The 23,455-nt window shown below is 40.8% G+C and overlaps 1 protein-coding gene across 1 annotated transcript in view; it reads left to right on the top strand.

Annotated features, from left to right (window-relative positions):
- Window positions 1-20,996, top strand: part of kcnh8 (potassium voltage-gated channel, subfamily H (eag-related), member 8) — a 55,670-nt gene extending 34,674 nt beyond the window's left edge. The window contains exons 8-16 of the mRNA XM_040021281.1: window positions 660-869; window positions 2,189-2,388; window positions 3,423-3,672; window positions 9,448-9,662; window positions 10,880-10,918; window positions 11,699-11,994; window positions 13,874-13,986; window positions 14,165-14,244; window positions 18,727-20,996. Of these exons, the coding sequence (XP_039877215.1) occupies window positions 660-869; window positions 2,189-2,388; window positions 3,423-3,672; window positions 9,448-9,662; window positions 10,880-10,918; window positions 11,699-11,994; window positions 13,874-13,986; window positions 14,165-14,244; window positions 18,727-19,317 (1,994 nt within the window). The 3' untranslated portion in view covers window positions 19,318-20,996. The remainder of the gene's footprint in view (window positions 1-659; window positions 870-2,188; window positions 2,389-3,422; window positions 3,673-9,447; window positions 9,663-10,879; window positions 10,919-11,698; window positions 11,995-13,873; window positions 13,987-14,164; window positions 14,245-18,726) is intronic.
- The last annotated feature ends 2,459 nt before the right edge of the window (window positions 20,997-23,455 follow it).

Raw genomic sequence — 23,455 nt, 5'->3', positions numbered from 1 at the left:
TTTGGGGTTTTTTTGTTTGTTTTTTTAAAAAAAAGCTTTCATCACCAATAGTGTAGAGGTGCACAAGAAGACAAACTTGAACAGGACAGAAGTCATATTTAAATTTCTGAAGTGCCGTTAAAACCAAAGATACAGGGTTTTTTCTGCAAGTGAGATCTTATATTTACCTGTATATGCATTTGTCATCAGGGTCTTCATATGGGATTTTAAGCCTTTACGGTAGAGCCGTAAAAAAAGGTGGGCGCAACAACTGTATCAGTTATGTGTGTGCATTGTAAAATCAGTGCAAAATGTGTTAATTCTTCTCATAACGAAACACGAGGCTTCCCCTTTAGTCCTCAGGTCACTTATGTATAACGAGGCCCGTTAGGCTGATTTTTGGTTTGCATCGATAAGCTGTGCTGTTCACAATTACCTTGTTCTTGCGTCTTCATAACTGGATCCCGGTCAATATCCAGTGGGTCATGAGAACAATGCAGATTTCTTTTCACCAATTACTGCATAGGATTTCATGATAACCAGTAAAAATGAAGGCTGGTAATTTTGTGGAAATTTTGTTACAAGTCGAGTTTAATTTTTATATTAACTGCTGTTATGAAATGCCAAATGCCACGTGTCTGTCTGACCATCCGTTTGCTGTTTACACTATATTAAAACAGGATGGCTCCATGAACTGGGAAAGCGTCTGGAGTCGCCGTACTATCCCACAGGAGGTGTTAATGGTTCTGGCAGTGGTCCCTCCATCCGAAGCGTCTACATCTCTTCACTCTACTTCACACTCAGCAGTCTCACCAGCGTGGGCTTCGGCAATGTGTCAGCCAACACTGACGCTGAGAAGATCTTCTCCGTTTGTGTCATGCTTATAGGAGGTACACGAACAAACGATCAGTCGTGAGATATCGTCACATTAACTTGAGTGCACACGTGTTTTGGAAATGATGCAAATGCTTACATTTATCATGAGATCAGATTGAGACAACAGTGTGTGGAATTATACTTACCTGTACAAATGACCCTTACCTGCAATCGGATACGCAGTGAAGCAGGATAGACGGATGGATGGAACATCAACAAAATCTGATCCTGGTCCATCATTTGTTTCACTGTAAGCTGTTATATTTCACTGGCAGACAACTGCAGGAAGGTCTGATCCGGTTTAAACTGGCTTGTTACACTACATTTGTGTTTTGGGGATGAGGAGAGGTCACCATGGTGGGGGTTTTCCCTGTGGACACTCCCAATTCTGGTTCAGCTAAATGCTAAATGTCCCTGGCTGCCTGGGGCAGTAGCAGTAGCTGTCACAGACACACCACACAAACATGTGCTTACACAAACACACACACACGCTATCCCTGTTGGGTTTACACGAAATAAAAACTAGAACCAAGCACCTGTTCATATTTATATGGAAACATAGGCCAAACTGGATGGGTGGAATTGAATTAAATCATTTTATTCCATCATTCAATGCAAACATGAATAACAATATGACTAAATGACCTTACCGGGATACAACAGTGTAAAACATAAAATGTAATTAGTTTTCAGTGGTGAAGCTTAAAGCTCGGTTTTCTTTCATTAATGGCTCATGCCACAATCAGTAATCGCTGTCACAGCAGTCCCACTTTCCCGTCTTGCAGCGTGCGACGCAGCTGCAGCACCGCTGAAAAGTGGATGAGCTTAGGTGGACAGGACAGGTATCTGTCATCCCAATCAAATATGACCCTGCCAGACCTAATCCTGATGTTCCTGTGTTCTAGGAGCAGAGCTGCAGGATATGCATGTGTATATTTAGTTGATTTGATGTTTATTTGATCATAGAAATCAAGTCGAGGCAGAACTGTTGTAAAACTAGCCTTATTCCTGTTGCTTATTTAATATTTTAGAAATATGACAGAGTTCCTGTTTCTAGATGTTTCTCTCCATGTACCGCTGACCTGCTTTGAGCAACATGTGATCTGAGTCCAGTGTTTTTCTACTATTATTGTGCTGCACTTGTAACGCTTGTGCTGCTGTTTCTCTTTGGTTTACTGTGAGATACAAAACCAGTCTAGAAAAGAGTTTAGTCAGGTTTCCTATTTTTGTTCCCTGTCTTGACAATTCAGTGTCAGCACATTTTTCACTGTATGTCATCCATGCTTACTGTCCACTTCATTAACTCTCCTTCTTCATCTCTTCTTACCTGCAGCACTGATGCACGCTTTGGTCTTTGGTAATGTGACAGCCATTATCCAGAGGATGTACTCACGCTGGTCTCTGTACCACACCAAAACCAAAGATCTCAAGGACTTCATACGTGTCCATCATCTGCCGCAGAGCCTCAAGCAGCGAATGCTGGAGTACTTTCAAACAACCTGGTCGGTCAACAATGGCATCGACTGTAACGAGGTATGAAAGGAAGACGACCTGATTGGTTTTTGCTAAACTGAAATTGGAAGTGTCTTTGCATTGACGATATCCCAACATCACCATCAAATACAGTAATTACTTAAGTTGGTATTAACCCTTTCCCTACTTGGTCTGTTCACTTGTACTTTAAATGTCCAACAGCGCAGCCCACAGGGACCGATAACTCATTTGGAAGTTCACATACTCCTTACATGTCAGCCACATTTAGGCTCATGGTAGAGGTGAAAATACAATCAATGGTACTATGATTACCCACAGTGAACGCAGTTGTGTTTAGCCCTGAGCACTGACTCACAGGGAGAAGAAGAATACATGACTTTTTTGTCCATGCATGATGATATTTAGAGGACAAGCTCTCGGCCTTCAGTTTCAAAAATGATGATTCGAGGCTTGTTTTCAAAACCAGATTTTGTTTATGTTGAAGACAACATCAGGTGAAAGGAAACGTGCAAACAGATCTAAGTGTGCAAATGTGGCTTCAGGACCATGTAGAGAAAACACACAGTAAGACAGGGTGAACAACACCTCTGCTTGATAAGCTCAGGGAAACAGAGGCAACCAGTCAGCAGTATAGTAGCAACTCGTCCCTCTAGGCTGTGAATGCCTGCAAGACAGCTGTCAGAAAACAGAGCAGGGAGTGGAGGGAGTGATGATGATGAAACCCAGACAAATGAATTATAGATGGGCCTGTTGATTAAAGTAAGCCTGGCTCTGATGACTCATTGATCAGCTGTGATGCTGCTGAGCTGCAGATCTTTGTCCCGCTGAGGGGATGGACAGATAGATGATGTGCAAATGACAGCGTTTCTCCAAATTCTCACCTTATATTGTCTGTGTTGCAGCCACAGGTGTTGCATTGGTTGGTAATGGTGTATAAAGGTAATTATTACTATATAATGATAGTAATAATAATATCTTTTAACTTTAGGTACATGTGTTTTTTTTTCTTACAATTACAAGTGTCATGCTGCTCACATCCTTCTCTGATTGCTATTTCCCCCCCATCTCTACAGCTGCTGAAGGACTTCCCAGATGAGCTGCGATCTGACATCACCATGCACCTTAACAAGGAGATCCTGGAGCTGTCGCTGTTTGCCTCTGCCAGTCGCGGCTGCCTGCGCTCCCTGTCACTGCACATCAAGACCTCTTTCTGTGCTCCAGGAGAGTACCTCCTTCGACAGGGTGACGCTCTCCAGGCCATCTTCTTTGTCTGCTCAGGATCCATGGAAGTGCTGAAAGATGGCATGGTGCTGGCCATTCTGGGTATGATAAAAGGGAGAAGGAAGGGGCTCGGGGGTGGGAAGACGGAAGGAAAACAGATCTTTTCTAATTTTAACAAGGAAACAGCAAGCTTAATAACGAAGCTCTGCGTGGCTCTTTGTGTAAAAGCCCATCCTGAAAATAGGCTAATTGTTTTGAATTTGAAGGATTACATTGTCCTAGAGGCTATTGTGCATTTTCAGTGAATTATTATTAAGCTCTTGTTAAAAAGTCAACTCACTGGCCTCAGCAGAGATTCCTCTGAAGTTATCATCACTCTGATGCTGCAGATTTGTCGACTGCATATCCATGATGTGAATCTTCCAACACATTGCAAAAGGTGCTCTATTGGATTGAGATCTAGTGGTTGTGTAGTCCATTTAAGTACACTGAACTTATTGTCATGTTCAAGAAACCAGTTTGTGATGATTTGAGCTTTGTGGCATGGTGTGTTATCCTGCTGGAAGCATCCATCAGATAATGGTGCAGGGTCATAGGTCAGCAACAATATTCAGGCTGTGGTTAAGCTCAGTTAGGCAACAATGCTCACTTGGTTGTAACAATTTACACAAACAAGGTGGGATGGATCCGTGCATATTTAAAAATTCATTCGAATTTTGCAGCAGAAATTGAGAATCGTCAGACCAGGCAACATTGTAGCCTAAGTATCCTGTTCTTGTGCCACCTGGTGTGGTCTTCTGCAGCAGTAGCACATCTGTTGTACATTCTTCTGCAGCCTTCCAATCAGCTAGAAGCATGTCTTGGGGGTTCCTTTTTGTCTGTATTAGATTGTGCAGTGAAGATGAGACAACAAGCCTTGGATCTGAGTCAGACCCGGGCCACAGCATTTAGCCCTCCAGCACATGCAGCATATTGCCTGCTCAACTTGGAAGCCAAACAGGCACCCAGGGAACTGCCATTGACTGGACATTTTCTCCTTTTCTGACCATTCTCTGATAACCCTAGAGATTGTCGTGTGGGAAAGTCCCAGTAGATCAGCAGTGTTTGAAATTCTCAAACCAGCCAATGGCCAACAACAATGGCATGTTTGAAGTCTCCTATATCACCTTTCTTTCTCATTCTGACAATCATTTTGAACTTGGGCAGGTCGCCTTGACCATGTCTACAGGCCTATATTGATGGAGCTGGATGGATGAAGCTGCCGTGTGATTGGCTGATTAGATATTTGAGTTAAAGAGCAGTTGAAAATGTACCAAATGCAGTGACCAGTGAGTGTAAATGCCATTTTTGAGCAATCTCCTTTTGCAGTAGGCAAAGAAGGACTTGTCAATTTGTGCACATAATATGAAGGAGCTGCATTCTTCTTTAAGCTGGGCTGCATGTTTTAGTGATGTCTTGAAGCCCACAGAGGATGAGCGGAGCTGACTGGCAGGTGATGAAAGAGACATTCAACCTTTGCCGATTGTTTTATATCATATACCAGTGATCCATTCGATCCATAATTGTCCAATTCCATCCAGGCTAAACTATTGCAATCCAGTTATGTCCAGCTGAGCATTCATCATATCTTTTCCACAGAAGTGTAATTCAGTCTTCTGTCAGCTTTAATCTGTGCTGTCCAGTTGAGTCTAGCACATTTAATCAGTCCAATTCACAGAGTTAGGTCATTTTAGTTTCTTCTAGTCTTGATCATTTTAATGCTGCTCATCCCAGTTCCTCGTTGCTTGCTGAAGAAGGTCTCTATGTGACACCCCAGGCCAAACTCATTTGCTTTTTCACTTTCAGTTTTAAATCGATATTTGATTTGCTAAAGCAGCAGCTAATTACAGCATCTGAAGCCAGAACTGACTCCTGTGTTTTCTACAACAGAAACAGAAAAATACAAAAAACAGTCTATTTCAGTAGGTGGATCCCCCCAATTCAGCAATTCCAAAGGAAGCTGCGTGCTAAAATAGAAACGGGCTTCTCATTAACGGTTCCACAACGTGCTCAAAAGCTGCGAGTCAGCTTGAACCGAGAAAAAATATCGCTGTCTTTGTTCATGAAATTACAATAATTATTTAAAAAGGACTGTTTTGTTTATACAGCAGAAGTCTTGGTGAAATACAAATGAACGAAAAAGTAGATGAAAAAGGTTAAAATAAAGCATAAAGGAAAATAAAGCTTGATAAAGATAAAAGCCATCACAGCCAGTAGTGTCTCCTGAGAAGAACAAATTAGATAAAACAGAGAAACGTGTGCTGCAGACGTTTCATATTTATGAAGTTGGATTTCACTTTAGCAAAGTCTCTTTGTCCCTATTATTCATTTTTATTATGCATTTGCCTGATTAAAAACATCTCACGTATTGCAAGTATCAAATGGTCATCTTAAACTAGCAGATCCCAATCAAAAGGCTCTGTGCAACATGTCAAACTGCAAGGGACTTATTTATGATCAGGGCCTCTCTATAGAATTGGTAGTCTTAATAAGAGTTTTTTTAGACATTTTTTGTTTTTGTTTGGGGTTTTTTTGTTACTTGAGAATAGATCATATTTATTTAGTTTCTTAAGAAATGGTTGTTCTTGTGCGACCTTAAACATGCAACACTGAACAAACCATATTAAGCTTGTAATCCATGTATAATAGATTTGTTACTATGAAGAAGCAGTTGAGTACATTTTTGAGGGAAAGCACTTAGTTAATGAGCTTGCAGTTGTAAAACACAGCAATGCAGAATAAATCATTATGCTTTCCAATGACTTATAAAGCGATAGTAAGCAACTAATATTCATGTTAATAAGTAGCTAAGACCTGGGAACTTAAATATAAAGTGCAAATCTGCTCTCTCTCCACCCACATGTCTTGTCTGTATCTTCATTGCCACTATTAATACCAAAGCTGAATAACAGGGTAGAATGATAGAAAGATAAAAGAACAAAAGAGTCACAAAATCTGCTCCTAAAACGACTTTAACACATTAAACTTGGTTATAAAGGTAATCATTCAACTTCTTCAGTGCTCAATACTTAATACTCAATACGTAATGGACTATTTTTTTAAGCAAGATTTTAAAAAAAAAACTCCAGTATGTTCAGCTTAGAGATGAAGAATTTTCTGAAAGTTCATAAAATGATGCCCATCTTTGTGTGCAGAACAAATCGAGATGTAGACTCACTCGAGCTGTATCTGCAAGCATGCACATCTGCTGTGCGATGCAACCTCTTGCCCTAAGTGACCATACTGGCTTTTGCTTTCTGACCTTCATGACACAGGAATACACTCTATCTGTCACAAGTGCGTGTGACAGAGAATAGAAGACAGCCAGATGGTTCAAGAAACTCCATCTGTCATGGTTTTTTCCTCTTTTGGCATTGTTATCTTTGTGTTTGTATCTAGTTGTTTGTAGAAACAACACCTGCATGCCTTTTCTCCTGTTAAAAAAGAGGGAAAAAAAGGTTTCTGTGTTTTCCTGTTTGTGTGTATCGAGTAGGCGGAATTGTTTTCTGCTGTTTTCTGCTGAATGGCATGTGTTTGTGTGCGTGTGTGTGTGGGTGGGTGCATATGTGTATGTAGGCTTGACAGGCGGAGAGTGTTGTCTCTGTGCTTGTGTGCTGAAGGTCAGGCTAACTTCGAGTGTCTGAAGAAAAAAAAAAAGCTTCTCTCTCTCTCTCAGCATGTGTCTCTCGTCTCTCTCTATCACCCCCTTCCTTGCCACACAGCGAGTCCATAGCCACAGCTCAGTACCACATAACAGACAGAAGACCAAAAACAGGAAGAGTGAGAGGATGAGGAGAAACTTTGGGAAGATGGAGAGAACGTGTGCTGAAAGAGGGAGGGCAAAAAAGGAAGCAGAAGAGTGTAAAACAAGAGGAATCAAATGAGATGAAGTAAATGAAAACGGATGGGGCTTAAGATGAGAGAAAGTGATGAGAAAAGAAAAAAGGAAAGAGAAGAAGAAGAAGTGATGAGAGTAAAAGTGAGCCAAGCTGAGGTCCAGATTGGTGAGTGAAGGGAGAAAGGAAGGAACATACGGAAGAAGGAATCAAAAGTTAACAAGACAGAAAGATAAGCAGAAAGAAAAATGAAAAGAAAAGGAAAAATGAATAAAAAGAAAGAAAACACAAAATGGAGAAGACAGAGAAACTCAGAAAGAAGTAAAACATGGCAGATAAAAAGGTTAGAAGGCAAACAGGAGATGGAGGCAGAGGGGAAGCATGTAGTGAGCTGAAAAGGAAGAGGAGAATTTAAAAAAGGAAGATGGGGATGACAGGAATGAAAGAAACCTAGAAAGAGACAGATACAAAAAAGATAAGAAAGACAGCAAAGAAGAAAGAAAGAAGTAAATAGGAAGACAAAAAAGCAAATTAAAAACCAGAATGATGCAACAAAAGCTAAAATGATAAGAATAAAATGGAAGTTTGGGAAACACAAAGTAGCAGATGAATAGCGGACAGGAAACACAAAGCAGGAAACAAGAAGTGGAACAAAGAAGCAAGAAAAGAAAAAGAGGAAATGGAGGAGAAGGAAGATGATGGAAAAGAAAGAAAAGTCAGTGACAAAGGGTTTTGATATAGCTGAACCAGTTGGATCTCTAAAAACAGAGGGAGCGAAGGAAAGAGGAGAGGAATAATAACCGGGGTGAGAAGGAGTGGGTTGAGAAAGCGACAGAGAAGGAGAACATGAACAGTCATGACTGCCACTCCATCAGCTGTGGTGTAATTTAGCCGCGTTCACACCACGAAATGACCATAATGAATAATTAATATCTGCTTAAGGGATATTAACTCTAAAGGGGCACTTATCTTCATCCTGTATGGAGAGGAACAGCTGTCACAGCCACTTCACCCAAACTGTAAAACTGACTAAAAGCAGTGGAAGTGATTTATAAATAATAATTATAGACCAAAACAACGCTGCAATATTCTGTTTATTCTGTCTCTCATTAAGCTTGTTTCCTATTTGGTATTACTTGGTCATTAGTGTTTAGCTTTTTAAACAGTATTACTTGAAGCCTTCCCGTTAATAGAGTGCTCACTTTTTGGTCTTGCAGATGCATTTGCAGTTGCCTCTTTATGCTCTTCATACTTTAACATCTAAGAAGTCAGTGGCAAACGTTAATTAGCAAAAGATGTTTGGGTAATAAACAAATAAAGAATTTCAGGCTGCCTTTCTTTTTTCGATAGAGGTGGAGTTTGGTGGTATGTGGCTCTGTCATGGTATAGCAGCCTCAAGGCTCCAGGTACACAGTTGAACAGGTGGAAATTACAACACACATGACATTGATTAAGTCAGACACCACGTGAGAAGGAGAAGCTGAGGTGGAGGTGGGTTCCAAAGAAGCTTGCAGAGGCAGCAGCAATTATATGTAGTCCAAGGTTCCTTAGTAGTGTACCCTTAATAAAATTTACTATGAGGATTTGTAAAAGTGTGTTAGCTGAGCTATCACCTTTGGGGGCTTGCAGTGAGATCAGCTGTTTTCAGCTTTACCAAGCTGAGTGTGTCTTCCTTCCCTGCCTTAACCAACACTGTGCTCAGTACTTAGTGTAATAATAGAAGACATACAGTCTATAATAGTGACAAAGTTACTAATTAGAATTCAGAAGAAGTTATATTCTGAGTCTTGAATAAATGAATAATCCTCTTAATGTCTAAGCATTACTCTGCTCCAGGACCTCTCCACCCTCCAAGCTTATAAACTTTTCAGTTATCGCTGATGTGTCCCGATGCGTCTGCAGAAAAGATTACTGAGTCTGTGCCTCTAACACCCTTTACCACAGTGTACATTATGCTGTCACCTCTTTTTCTGACCATCTCACTCTCTCTCTGCCTGAGCAGGTAAAGGTGACCTGATCGGAGCAAACCTGTCCTTGGATAACCGGGTAATAAAAACCAATGCAGATGTGAAAGCCCTGACCTACTGTGACCTGCAGTGTATCAACCTGAAAGGACTCTATGAGGTGTTGGACCTCTATCCTGAGTACTCTCACCACTTCGTCCAGGACATCCAGCAGGACCTCACGTACAACCTGAGAGAGGGACACGAGGCACACGTGAGTCCATCCAAGTATTGGTGTATTGATTCCACATATAATTGGCTAACTTATAAAGCGAGGGAAATTAGTATAAACAGTTTGTAATCTTCGTGGTAGTTTCATTTTAAAGGAGAGAGTTACATCATTTACAGTTACATCATCAGCAATAGCACTCAGTCTGGAGCTTCTTAAAGCTTATCTCATGAGATTATTTTACATTGTGGAAAGCATATCCAAGCAAAATAAATGAGGAAAGTTACAAATTTAGCACGGGATCAAATCATGTTTTCCTTGGAAGGAGATTTAAACTGATTTTTAACTATACATCCCCCATGAACCGTTTTTTGATTGTGATGCCAAAAGAAGGAACTACAGAAAAGAAAGAAAGATGTGAGAAGACATGCGTTAGGTGCTAATTTTGCTAAATCAATAGCAATGAAATAATAAACTAAATAAGCAAAATAGATTTGGGGATCCCAAAGCCAAACACCAAATCAAATCTTTCATTTGTTTTAATTATCTCCATACACCCTTAATAGATCCTGATTTTTTAATATTTTTTAATTAATGATGCCTGGGTATTACCCACAGCAGTGCAAGAGAAGCAATTAATGTGCTCTCGCCAATTTCTCGGTGAAATGAATCACGATACTGTACTAATGTGTGAGAATGACTGATGAGTTTAGAGACGGCAAAGCAAGAAGGGTCTGGAAACTTTAAAATTACAGAGAGAGAGAGCTAGCTGAGCCGACTTGGAGAAGCTGAACTGCTGTAATTACAGTCAGGTGTTTTTGTCTCGCCTGCCCAAACGCCGCTGGCCCACTTACACGCGCACACACATCATTAACACACACACACCCGCACTCACTCGGACTGCATGCCGCAGGGCTTTTAGGTGAGGCTAATGTGCAGAGGGGCAGCCCAAATCTCAGGGCTCAATAGACTTTAAATGAAGACAGGAGATGGAGGGGTGTTTTGCGGCTGAAAAGTTGAGATTGCTTTTTTTTTTTGGTCTTACTATCCTGCATTTACCACTACAGTACTACTATATCAAGGTCATTAGGGTATTTGTCATTATCATCTATTCTATTCTTATACTGGCTTTAGAAAATAATTTACTGTATAACCTTGTGAACTGACTCACCTGTAAATTAAAAGCAAGAAAAGAAAGATGGCAGGTTAATTGCTCTAATCTGCAGTTCATTTACTGTGTTTCCTCTTTGGCTTTCTTCCAGGTTAAGGCCAGACTGTCCACAACAGCTCTAGAGACGCAGGTACCCAAATTCTCACTCTCACAAGCAGAAGCTAAACAGCTTTTAGACAGGTGCCATTAATTTAAAAGACTTGTCCGATCAGTTCATGTTGTTTGTTAACAGCCATCACCGAATTTTTAATCAGCTCTCACTAAGAAATTTGATGCTTCTGCACTCTGAAAACTTTGTTGGGTGACTCAGCGGAAGGCTTCAGTCACCGATAATGGGCACAATCATTGTTTGAGACTTGATGAAGGACGAAATAGATCACTTCTGCACAAAATTAGTTGCAGTCATTAGATCATGGCGGCACCAGAATAGAAGGCGATAAGATGCTCTATATACTGTCAAGCTGTTCCAATATTTTACAGAAGAGTCTATCTCTCTCGATGAGACATTAATCTCACGCTGGTGGTATTTTTGTCAGAGGAAGATGGTTCAGTAGGCGACTGTGGTCTTTACTTCTGCTATTATCAGGCTGAGACCTCATCTTGTAGCTGAAGGCTCATTGCAGACCACTAATGATAGACGCAGCGCTCTGTGTTCAATGAGACAGGTGTCAGGTGTTGCATTTACTGTTCTGCAGGACACATTTGCAACCTAAACTGTTGATCTGACCTTTTATCCAACTGAGTGGGCGACTCATTGCACTTACAAGTCATTAGTACATTTTTTTTGCTTAAAAAAAAAATAAAGAACCATTTTATTAACTTTGCAGAGAAAAAAAGTGAAATGGCCATGATGAGCCACAGATGAGCCAAAGTGATTTTAGATTTTAATTTAATTTTGCTTTTTTTTCAGTCAGAGGTGAAGAGGAACGGGCGAGTGGTTCAGGGCTATCCACCTATCACAGAGGCACAGGAGGAACACGAGGAAGATGCGGAGCTGGAGGAGCAAGAGGAGCAAGAGGAGCAAGAGGCCGTGACCGTATCTTTGTTATCACGGCAGAAACGAGCAGTGAACCTCAGGGGGGCTGGTGAGAAGTCTCCAATGTGCGGACCCAGCCAGAAGAGCGTGGCACAAAACTCTAGCAGGTCTCGGAGGAAGATCCAGGAAATTACTCTCAACACTTTAGATCCTTCCAATCTCAGCCCCAGGTGAGTTTGTTCTCCACTGATTGGTCTTACTTCCTGTCTAGGCCTGTTTCCCTGTGAATCCACGCTATGCCTATTTTTATATTTCTTTGGAAGAGTGCATATGCCGCAAACTAGAAATGAGTCAAAAGTATCATCAGTGACAAACAGTATGTGTATTTACTAAACCCTGTGACAGACTAATGGAAGTCTAATCCTCTTAATTTCTATTATGTGATCTATCAGTGAGGGTATACAGAAAAGGTTTCACACCCTGAAACGTGCAGTTCTTACAGAAACTGCAAAATGGAAGAAATATATCTCGGACTCCAACGACCTCAGTCAGCATATTAAATGTTACATTTCATGGCAGCACAATCAGAAAACGACTAAATAAGCATGGCTTGTTTGGAAAGACAGCACAAAGAAAGCCTCTTCTTTCTAAAGAGAACATGGCAGCACAGGTTAGGTTTGCAGAGTTGCATCTGAGCAAACCACAAGGCTTCTGGAACAATGTCCTTTTGACAGATGAGACCAAAGTGAAGCTATTTGGCTATACAGCAACATGTTTGGTAAAATCCAAAAACAGCATATGAGCAGAATCACAGGTCATTTGGTTGTTTTGCAACCACATGACCTGGATGCCTTGCAGTCATTGAGCTGACCATGAACACCTTTGTAAACCAAAGTATTCTAGAGTCAAATATGAGGCTATTTGTCCAGCAGCTAAAGCTACAACAGACCTCTACGATCCTCTAAGATCATGTGGCAGGAACGTAAAGGAGCTGTGCATACATGACACCTCTATGAACTGAAGCAACATTGTAAAGCAGAGTGGGACAAAATTCCTCCACAATGATATGAGTTATTGATAAAGTCATACAGAAAACCTTCACTGCAAGTTACTGCTGCTAAAAGTGGTTCTGTAAGCTATTGAATCATGGGAGGCATTTCGTTTCTCACAGCACTGAATAGAGTCGTGTTAAAACTTTCTCTAATGACACACACATGAATGAATCATTATGGAAAGGAGGAACCAACTGCATTAATTAATTCCTGATGAGAGACCTCCATGCACTTTCACTCATGTACATGGAAAGCAGAAGTCAGGGAACAGCAGCAAGATCCCAGAACGAACAGAGCAGACATCAGAAGACGTGGTATTACTTAAGTCAGACATTATATATAAAGAAAGACTGAGGTGAAGGTGGGTTGCAAAGTGGCTTGCATCTTCACGGCAACTGTGGACAGGCTGGAGAAGCTTAAGTAGGAATCACATGACTCATTTGCCAGTTGAATGTGTGGAAGTGAAGCAGATGAACGTGGGTTCATATCATACTCACATTCACCCTTTGTCCAACACACACTATTGTATGACATGTGTTGGACAAAGGGTTAAATAGAGGGTTTAAAATGTATTATAAGAGACATTTCTGTATTTTTAAAGATGTAACCCCATTTCCAGTCTTTATGCTCATCATGGTTTAGACTGGATCATTTTAATTTAGCCAACATAATAAATTTAATGGGATGAATATTTGTCAGTGACATAGAGTATAAACCAAACAAGCTGGTTATTCTTATATAACTTATATAACTATCTTATATAGAAATAAAAATAACTGGCTAAATACACAAAATCTGTTGCAATATATATAGAATTCAGCTACATATTTTTTAAATTGCCGTTTATATTCACAAATATGTTTCACATTGAATTAAATACTGTGTTGATGTTAAAACTATGAATTTCAAATATATGGAAAATTTCGGTTTGTTTTTAAACACATAATCTTATATTTCTGGCCTAAAATATTTTAGGGAATAGCACCATAATGCAATAACCAAAATGTGTACATTGTGTAGTGTTATTGCACAATAATATAATAATATCTCTCTGCAGGATAGTGGATGGTACTGAAGACAGTCAGGGGACAGAGAGCTCCCTGGCCTTCTCCTTCTCTAACCAAGGCCATCCTGTCAGTGAACCAACCAGTGCCTCAGCACCAACCACAGGTATTCTCTTCATGTAGCGCAACTCACAGACATGAACCTATGTCATTTACTGTCCCAGATGCAAAAACACTTTGTAGACAGAGTGCTTAATGGCTGTATAATGGCTGTAGTGCAATCAACTATGGGGTGTATATTGGTCCTTGATTGAAGGGAATTATACATTTCTTATTTGTTACAGATATGCTGCGCATAAGCACAGCCGAATTAGCAGCTAAAGCGGAGGAGACCAGAGGACAACTGCGACACCTCGATCAACAGGTGGGATCTTGCGTGCGTTTATAGGGACCTCGTCTCCTTTTGGATTACAAAAAGCAAGTTCACACAATATTAAATGATTCGATTTTAAGTTAAAAAATTAGTTTATGGTAAGAGCAAGAATTAAGAGGAGTTTGTTATCTTAGATTAAGTTTAATGCTCTCATAGAAACATGACTGTGGTGAGACAGAGAGTGATAGAGATAGAGAGACAGGGCTCAAGTAAGCACAAACCATATGGCTGTATCAGCATGTCAGCCACAAGACAGATGAAAGGACTGAGGGAAGTAATGAAGCAAAAACGACAAACAAATAAGCATTTTAAACCCTATTAGTTCGTTTCGTTTACTTAATCTTTCTCTATTTCTATTTTTTCACATTAACATACAGTTGAAATGCTATAGATTTCAGTCATATTTTTATTTGTAATTCTCGTGGTGCTCTGTCAAACTTAAAATGTCCACACATACACGCAAACAGACTGCCGTGCAGTGTCCTATGGTTTTGATTGGCGGGCGGCTAAATTGACATTAGACCCCTTAGCAGGTGAGGAGGAGTGTTCGCCTCCTCCTGTTAAGCCTTGGTGTGTATCATATGGGATGACTGAGGTAGAGAGAAAAGAGAAAGAGATAACCTGTAAAAAAATAGACAAATAAATGAGATACTCTGGACTTTTTTTTTTTTTTTTTTTTTTTGCTGTTGTTGCTAGTAGAAACATGATGTGTGTAAAGCATGAGTAATGAAAGAAATCTATAAAAGAGAGGAAAGACAATGGCACAGCCTTTTCACAGTTATGCACACTGGCTCTGTGCCTCCTCTGTCTCTGTGGGTGACCGGTGGTTAACAGGAAGGACCTCAGCATGGTCTTGTAGGCTGTTAATCCACACTTGGATCCATTCAAAGCGATCACCATAGGAGATGAAAAGGGGCGTTTGATTTGAACCCTATCAGCTCCCCATGCAAACGTACACTAGTCCAACAAAAGCACGACAAAGGAGACAAAAATAATAATTTATAGGCAAAAAGAAATTACATTTATTTTAAGCTATGCTAGCACTGGCTGATTTATTCAGCATTAGTGAGATACCCAATTTTGTCATTTTTAATCAAAATCAGAAGAGGTTCCTGTTGAGATGATAATCCAAGGGGGTAATTTTCACTTCTTGTTTCTGCCTTTATTCAAAGGAGTCACTACCACTGAATAACAAAGCTCGAACTTTATTTTTTCAAAATTCAGTAAGGCCATCTGAGCCAAAGGCTTACAAGGTTAACATCATTCAGACCTATACCACATTCTCACCATTTTAACTCCAGATTTTTCTTCATGCTGCTATAAGACATACTTCTTGCTCTTTGGCCTCTCACACTTGCCCTGCGACTTGGCGCCATGACAGGACCGTTTATTTATCCAGTGGGAGAAATTCAAATTCAAATGAGGCCTAACATGGTGACCTCTGTACTACGCCAAGGAAATCATCATGTGCATAGGAGAGCAGGAGCAATGGGAGCATTACCTGAACAGCTTGAGTAATTAGATGCATAATTACTAAAAGAGGCTGCTAGAAAGACATGAAACAACACAATAGGCATGCCTGCTCATCAGTAGCGACCCACTTTTGAACACAATGAACAATAAGAAACAAAGAAAAAGTCAGGTACTTGAAACTAAGGCATGAATACAGCAGAAGTTTTAAACAGATGATAGAATTAAATCAATCTGTCATATAAGAGAAATTTAAATAATCCTGTCTTAAATTAAACTAAAATGAGTACATATCAATCATATGTATGTCATGCAATAAGCTAAACAGTAAGCAAAGGGAAGCACTGTGAATTTATTCACTGCATGATCTCCCAGGCGGCATAGAGAGCAATCAGGATTTTAGTATTCATGCAATTTCCTGCTGTTGTTTAATATGTTGGATTACTATATTTATGCACTGCAGCACTACAGCTCAACACTTTTAAAACACTCATGGATAAGTAAACATCAGCTTTGTTTGGTCTAACTATGCTCTTACTGACTTTGAGGGTACCTGTCGCTGCATCGCTGCTGTTTCTCTAACCCGTCTATCTCTGACGTGGGCGTACTAGAATCACGCTGACAGCGTGTCAGATTGGACTGGACCGCCACTCTTGGCTTTTCTATTTTTATCAGAGTCAGAGTTTAGACCCGGCCACATGTGAGAGGGAGAGATTGAAAAAGGGGGGATGTTTTTCTATGGTAAAAGCAAAAGTAGGATTTTGGTCAGGATTTTGTGATGCTGATCAAAGTTTAACAACCTCAATGCTGTAAGACGCTAAAAATCCTGCCTAAAAACGACTGAGCCGGACAATCACTTTGGACAACATTCGCCTAGGCGGCAACATAACAATGTGAGCTGAGAGAGGAAATGGAAGTTCCCAGCCTGATTAGGTCTGTCGTGATCACAATATACTTGAGTGCTCATCCTCATCACATCTTGACATATTCATGCAGCGACCAGAGCAATTCCCACCTGGAGTTGTGTGTCCCGCTGGGGGCTGATGTGCATCCAGTTGCGCTGGCGTGCATGATTGGCCTGATGAATGGTCATGAGTGCTTTGACTGGCAGAAGCAGATGGCACGTTGGCAGCACTTCATGGTCGTGCCTTCTGTGGACACGCCACGTGCAGAGAGCTACTAATCAGCAACCCCCCTCATCAGTGTAATGACCAATTATAGCAGCTTGAAGTTACATGCAAAACGGCAGGCGCGAAATAGATATTTGACCTGGAAGGGCTGACCTGAAAAAAACAAATTCATAATCTGTGGCTTTTTGTTGATTAGCAGTGTCTCCTCACAAGTTTGTGTCATATATTCAGAAAAATCAATTTGATGGTAATGACTGGAATGTGAGAGTTATAGTCAAATTTGTTAAGCAAAATATAGCAAATGCAGTCTTGTAGATTGTAGCTATAAACCTCCAGAACTGCAAAATGAAGCCCACGTTCAAGTTCTAATAACTGCAGTTCCTCCAGTGGCCACTTGAGGCTGGATCTGAATCAGTCCCCATAAACTGAAATGGCCAACCTTACTGGTTTGCAGTCTAGTAAAAGTTTTGGGGTTATGTGTCTAATTTCTTCCTTCATTACAATTCTACATGGATTTGCTGAACTGGGCCTCCCCATGGTTCTGGTGCTGTTTGTGCTTTTGGAGCATATTAATGGAATAATTTGGCTTGCTTTGTTGTATGTGAAGGTTCTCAGTGATCCAAGTCATCATAGTCTAAGGAGTTTAGAAAGAAAAGCATCTTTCCACGCTCCTTAGACTACGCCGTACACTTTGGGAGGAACACCTTTCAATTGCTGAGGGAGTATGAAAGTAATCAAGGAAATTAGTGGATTATAGGAACCATCTCCGCTTGGTTTATTGCGCCGCCTGTAGAGGAAGTTAGTTCTTCGGTTTTCCCTAAAATATCTTCATATTATAAAAAAAAAGAAGTGCAATTTCAACAGAATGTCTCAGTCTTTCTTCGTGATATATGTGTAAAATTACAGAAAAGGTTCTGGTAGCTCAGCGCCCAGACAGACATAACATTTTTGTTGATTGATGAAAATGTTCTTTTTTCTATTTAAAATAGAATTTCTATAGTAGACAGTGGAAAAATAGTAATTTTCATGTCATTAAATTGTTTATCTGTCACTTAACTACTTTGGTGGAGTGTGAATAGCTGCTCCAAAAACTTATGTCCTCCTTCATATTTTCCAAAGCTGACCCAGCCCTTAAATTTGACACTCATCCTCTAGACAATAAAGCCAATATTGCTGTTAGATGGACAACATTAGTGGCATATTTTTTTTTATAACACAGCCAAAAAGCATTGTCTAAAGTCAGCCGTAACAATTTTCAGCCATGTTCTGATTTCGTGGGGCAGAGAGTGTGATCTGTATTCAGCAGCCTGAGGAATTTTGGTACCCTGGTGGGAGGTGTGCAGTTTGTTTGGTATGCAGTACTTTTTCACAGCTCACTGTGGATCCTCGTTATTGCACTACTTTCCTGCAAAGTCTAACAAAACGATCCACTGACAAAAACAACTTAAATGGTTGTCTAATTGTAGTCGGCGCACTAACCGCTGGGACAAACAAACCAAGCCAACCTTTTTTTTTCCTTTTTTTTTTTGCATTTGAATGCCTTTAGTGTGAACCAGTAGCAGCAGTAGGACTGTTAAAAATGAACATACAGTGGGAAGGGTGGGATAAAGATGCACTTTATTGTGTACATTTTCTATAAATATGCATATGAATCTAGGACGGTAGCTGCAGATTCCAGTAAAAGCTACCACACAGGGACTTAAAATAAATTACAAGCTTGCTTCCGCAAAAACAAAAACAAAAAAAACATTGTAACCCATATGACACCAACACAATATTTTTTTTATTTTCAATACTTGTGGAGTGCTTTGGATGATGTATACCAGCCATAGTTACAGGCAGATTGTCTCTTGATTCTTGTTTGTTTCTGCAGGTGAGCACCCTTCGGAGAGAAGTGGCCGACCTGGGGCAGGTCATGAAGAGAATGGCTCAACTCATGGAGACCCTCATGACGTCAGTGCCACAACCTGCAGTAGTCTGCCCCACACACTACTCCCCAGCACGCCACACATACCTACACCATTCCCCCTCCCGTCAGACTTTCCCTTCACCATTCCCCTCTCAGACTGCCACAGTGTGGACAGAAACACCCATGTCGTTACCTTCCTCCCCCCTCATCATGTCCCAGCAGCATAGCACATTGTGCCACTCCCTCATACACAAAACCCAGGACCTCCTTTTGGGGGACATAGGTATTCCCAGCTCAACTCCATCTCCAACTGCCAGCTCATTGGCCCTTCAAGTGCAGCCATCCTCTGTGATCTCAGAGCCACACATGCCTTTGTCGCACCTCAGCTCTCCAGAGTTTCCCCACTGCAGAGGCAGGGCTTCTAGCTCCATTAGGCCAGGTGCACACAGTCCACCTCCGCAGGACGGAGGACATGAGGGTCTTATTCAGAGCTCTGGTGGTTCTCCTCAAACTGGACTCGGGGATGTCAACCACAACCCAACCAAGGATTTGTAGCAGACCTTAATCACAAATGTCTTGGAGTCTGCAGGACTTTCTCAAGAACACTTTTTGGGATATTTTCCTAAACTCAAGCTAAGACTGATAAACTGGGGTCCCCTCTACCACTGGAAAATGTTTACAGGGACACAACTCAGATGTTTTTCTTCTTTTTGTTTAAAGGCACGTGTTTCAAATCTCCATTGCATGAAAACAAGTACAGAAGGTTTAGGTGTGTTAGCTTTACCTTATAGAAACTACGTGTTGTTAGAGGCTTGGGTCGGTTGTGGAGCTCTGGTCTTTCTGGTCCGTAGCGGCAACTATCAGCTTACCTCCAGTACCTTCCCCCACAGCAAGCCTGTGCCATAATGTAGGATGGAGGAGAAAAAGAAGAATTTTTTTTTTTTTTTTTGCTTTTGACTGAAAATGGTTTCATGCTGGAGGAGGAGAAAGCACTGGGAGTGCTGGGTTTAGAACAAGTGGTGAGGGTGTGTTGTGGAGGGCAACCCTCTCTTTTAACCCCTTTTTCCTTGCTCATTCAACCAGTGTCAGATGCTCTGGATTTCATGGAACAGTGACTGGTTGGACTTGGAGCACAGAACGGCGTGAGTAGAGAGATGGGAAGTATTGTGCTCTTCACCGCTGGCCCTCGGGAAAGTGTGGGAGGTGGGGGTGGAAGAAGACAGTTAAGGAGGTGGTGGTAGGGTATGGTGTGCCTCAGGCACCACAGCCCCTGCTGTTGTCTGTCACTAAGAGCACAGGGACTTTCTTTCTCCCTCTCCGTTTCTCCTTTCCAGTGTTTCTCTCCATACACCTCTCTCTCTTTCTCCTTCCTTCCTTTCTCTCTCTCTCTGCATGCCTATCCGAGCCTTTTGAGTAGTGCCTGTAGACAAACATTAACATGCTGCATGTCACCCTGTGGAAATCCAGCTTGCCATTTATCTATCTATTTAAAGGAAACACAGTTCAGTCTTTAATAGCTGAACCTGGCATTTTACTGATGCATATTTATTGGATGTGGGCTTAGTTAAAAAAAAAATCTGATTAATTTAGCACAAGATAGTCGCCCATGTTGTGAAAAGGCCTGGAGCAAATATTACCGATGCTAAATTGGTTTATGATCCGCAATGTAGACTTTTTCTCCAGGGTCATCAATCCTGAGATCCACTTTCTCAACTGCTCAGAGTGAAGGCAATATCCCCACATAAAAGCACAATAAGGACATAAAGACGCTTTTATATTTCTATGAATGTATCGATACTAAAGCTGTATTTTTTTACCTCAGAAATTGCACGAGTGTGGGATGGCAGTAAATGATGCTACTGTATATAAAAAAGTTATGGCAGTGCTGTTTGCTGGTATCAGCTGATGCAATCCTAAACCAGGAAAAGGTCATAACTCTCATCCCGACAGATCTACTGTTCTCTTTTGGATTCATGTAGGTTTGACTCTGCTTCTCTGCAAATGGAATGTACTGTAATCAAACTTTTATCCCTAACATTTTGATATTTATTAGATAAAAAAAAATGTTATGCTAATAAACAGCAATTATGACTGTTACCTACTATGTTTTTTGTTGTTGTTTTTGTTTAGTAAAATATTCAAGAACTGAAAAGAGGTTATTCAAGGGCACAACATCCAAGGAGCTACAATGTCCTGTGCAAAAGTGTTGAGCCACTCCTCATTTCTATTTTCCTTACAAGGAGCCATACTTGTATCTTCAGGAATTTTGTTATCATAATTTGCTTACAGAATCAACATTTTTCAAGTTGATTCTGTAAAAAATGATGAGGAAAAATAGTTTGACAGGAATGAAATAGTATTTTTGCACCAACAAGATGATTCACTAAGAACTATTAGTGAAAGCATCATCATGGTATGCAGCATTTGGATAAATGGATGACAAAAGAAAAAGTGCCAGAAATAGGGCATTAGGACATGAGGAAAGCATCTCTCAGTGGAAAAGTGGCTGTGAAGAAGTCATTCATAAGGAAGAAAAACAGGGAGAAATGCTACTAACCTGGACTGAAAATCAGTGGCAACAGGTCTTATGGCCTGATGAATCCATGTTTGAAATTTCTGGTTCAAATTGTCACTAGTATGTATCTAGAAGGTCAGTGAGTGTCTACAGCCATCTGTAAAACACAGTGGAAGCTCTTTCATGCATTTCAGCTTGTCAAAACTGACTGATAGATTTTATTTTTATTTTTTTATCCACCATGCAAAACCATCTGGAAAGCATATGATTGCCAGCAGCTTATTTTCTTGAGCATGACAATGATCCCAAAACGCTGCCAATGGAGCAAAAGTATGCCTGGATAGAAAAATGCACCGACTGGCGTCCTCAGAGCCCCGACCTCAACATTACTGAAGGAGTGTGGGATCATCTCGACAGCGAACGCTACAAAAGGCTTCCAACATCCAAATAAGGGCTTTGAATGTCCTTCAAGATACCCGGAGAACTATTCCTGAAGACTACTTAAAGAAATTAAGAGAATGCTTCCTAAGATAGTTCAGACTGTGTTGAAAATGTAGCAAATATTGACATGAACAACACATGACAGTACTGAAATGTTGGTGCTTAGCCTTGTCCAAGTACAACTGTGATGATGTGAATCATCACAGGGGGATTGTTACATCCATCTGCAGTAATTTGTATCTGACGGCATGACTTTGTTCTGGGGCCTTCTCGTCCTTCTAAGTGCATAAAGGAGAGAGGAAAGCAGCAAAATCTCAGTACAGTACTGAGCAGTCATCAGTATCAAAATGATCCATATCAAGTCAGATATAGCAGAAAGTGGAGAAGGTGGGATTGCAAAGTAGCTTGCAGACTATTTAAATGAATCGGATGTGTGGAAGGAGATCAGCTGATCTGCCATGAGTGCCTGAGCTTAGCTCCTTAGCGCCAATAAACACAGAAGTGTGCAGGTTTATTGAACTTAAACAACCCAGGGGATAATAATAAATACCAACTTTCATTGCATTTTATCAAAAAGCTGTTGAAGCATTTTGTTGTCAAATGTCAGCCTCATGGCAGGACAAAGAAGTTCACAGAATCTCCAAAATGAATAGGATTCATTCCCTAAGGAACGTGAATGAAACAAAAAAAAAGCAAGAACAACAACAAAAAAACAACAACAACAAGGTTGCATCAAAATTACTAAAATATGTTTTGTTGTATGGCACACAATGGACTTTGTGAATCATTTGACACCTTTTTATGATCATGAATCTGATCTGAGATAATCTTATTATTTTGTGCTTTATTTGATCTGCAGCTAATATGTTTTGTTCCTGGACTTGGAGACAGAATTTCTGTTATGCAACATGAGGTACTTTGATTTGTTTATAATACTAATGTACCTTTTCTTTGTGTACTCATGTGTTCGCCCTTTGTTAGCTGTGTAGCGCTTCATCTGAAGTGAAACCACCGGGTCCCACCAGTGACGTAGGCTGGGGGTGAAACCTGAGTAAGTATGCGTGCCGGGGATCACGCTGACACACCTGTTCAAAGATCCAGCTGCTCTTACCTGGTGAGGTGCCGCTCCAGTGTGTTTGCTTGGTTTTGTATATCTTAGGAAGTGTTTTTTCCGGGGAATACTGGATCTATCTGAATCAGAAACACGCTCAGTGGAGATGATGGAGACACCAGAGCCATCATGTCGAGATGTGTGTTGATGGGCGAAGCATTTTCAGAATCAAAACAAAGATGTTGGGTCAAAACGCTCCCCTCCCCACCAGAAAATGTCATGTTTTTCCCGTACCAGACAAGCCGGTAAGCGGTGGTGTGTTTGCACTGTGAACGATTACTTGTGTACTTAGCAGCACCTCCGGCACATCTGTGGGAATGCTGTCATTTAGCCCAGGGTCTTGGAGACCCATCCATATTTAATGGTGTGCAGACAATCCTCTGACTATTTATGCATCGTTTTATCCACCTGCTAGGAAAACTCATCTTTTATTCACCGCTTTTCCACTTTATCTGTCATTAGCAAACTGAGGCCCATCTGGCTTCCTGCTTTGCATCCTTCCTTTCATCTTTCTTCTTTTCACTTACAATTTTCAATGAAAGTTGGGTTTTATTTAGAGGGATGGACGGAATAGGAAATGGCTCTAAAGAAATGCTTTAAAAAAGGAGTTAAAAGAGGTTCTACGT

This window comes from Simochromis diagramma, unplaced genomic scaffold, assembly GCF_900408965.1.
Source record: "Simochromis diagramma unplaced genomic scaffold, fSimDia1.1 OVJJ01000753.1, whole genome shotgun sequence".
NCBI classification, from domain to species: domain Eukaryota; kingdom Metazoa; phylum Chordata; class Actinopteri; order Cichliformes; family Cichlidae; genus Simochromis; species Simochromis diagramma.
This window is presented reverse-complemented; position numbering and strand designations above follow the sequence as displayed.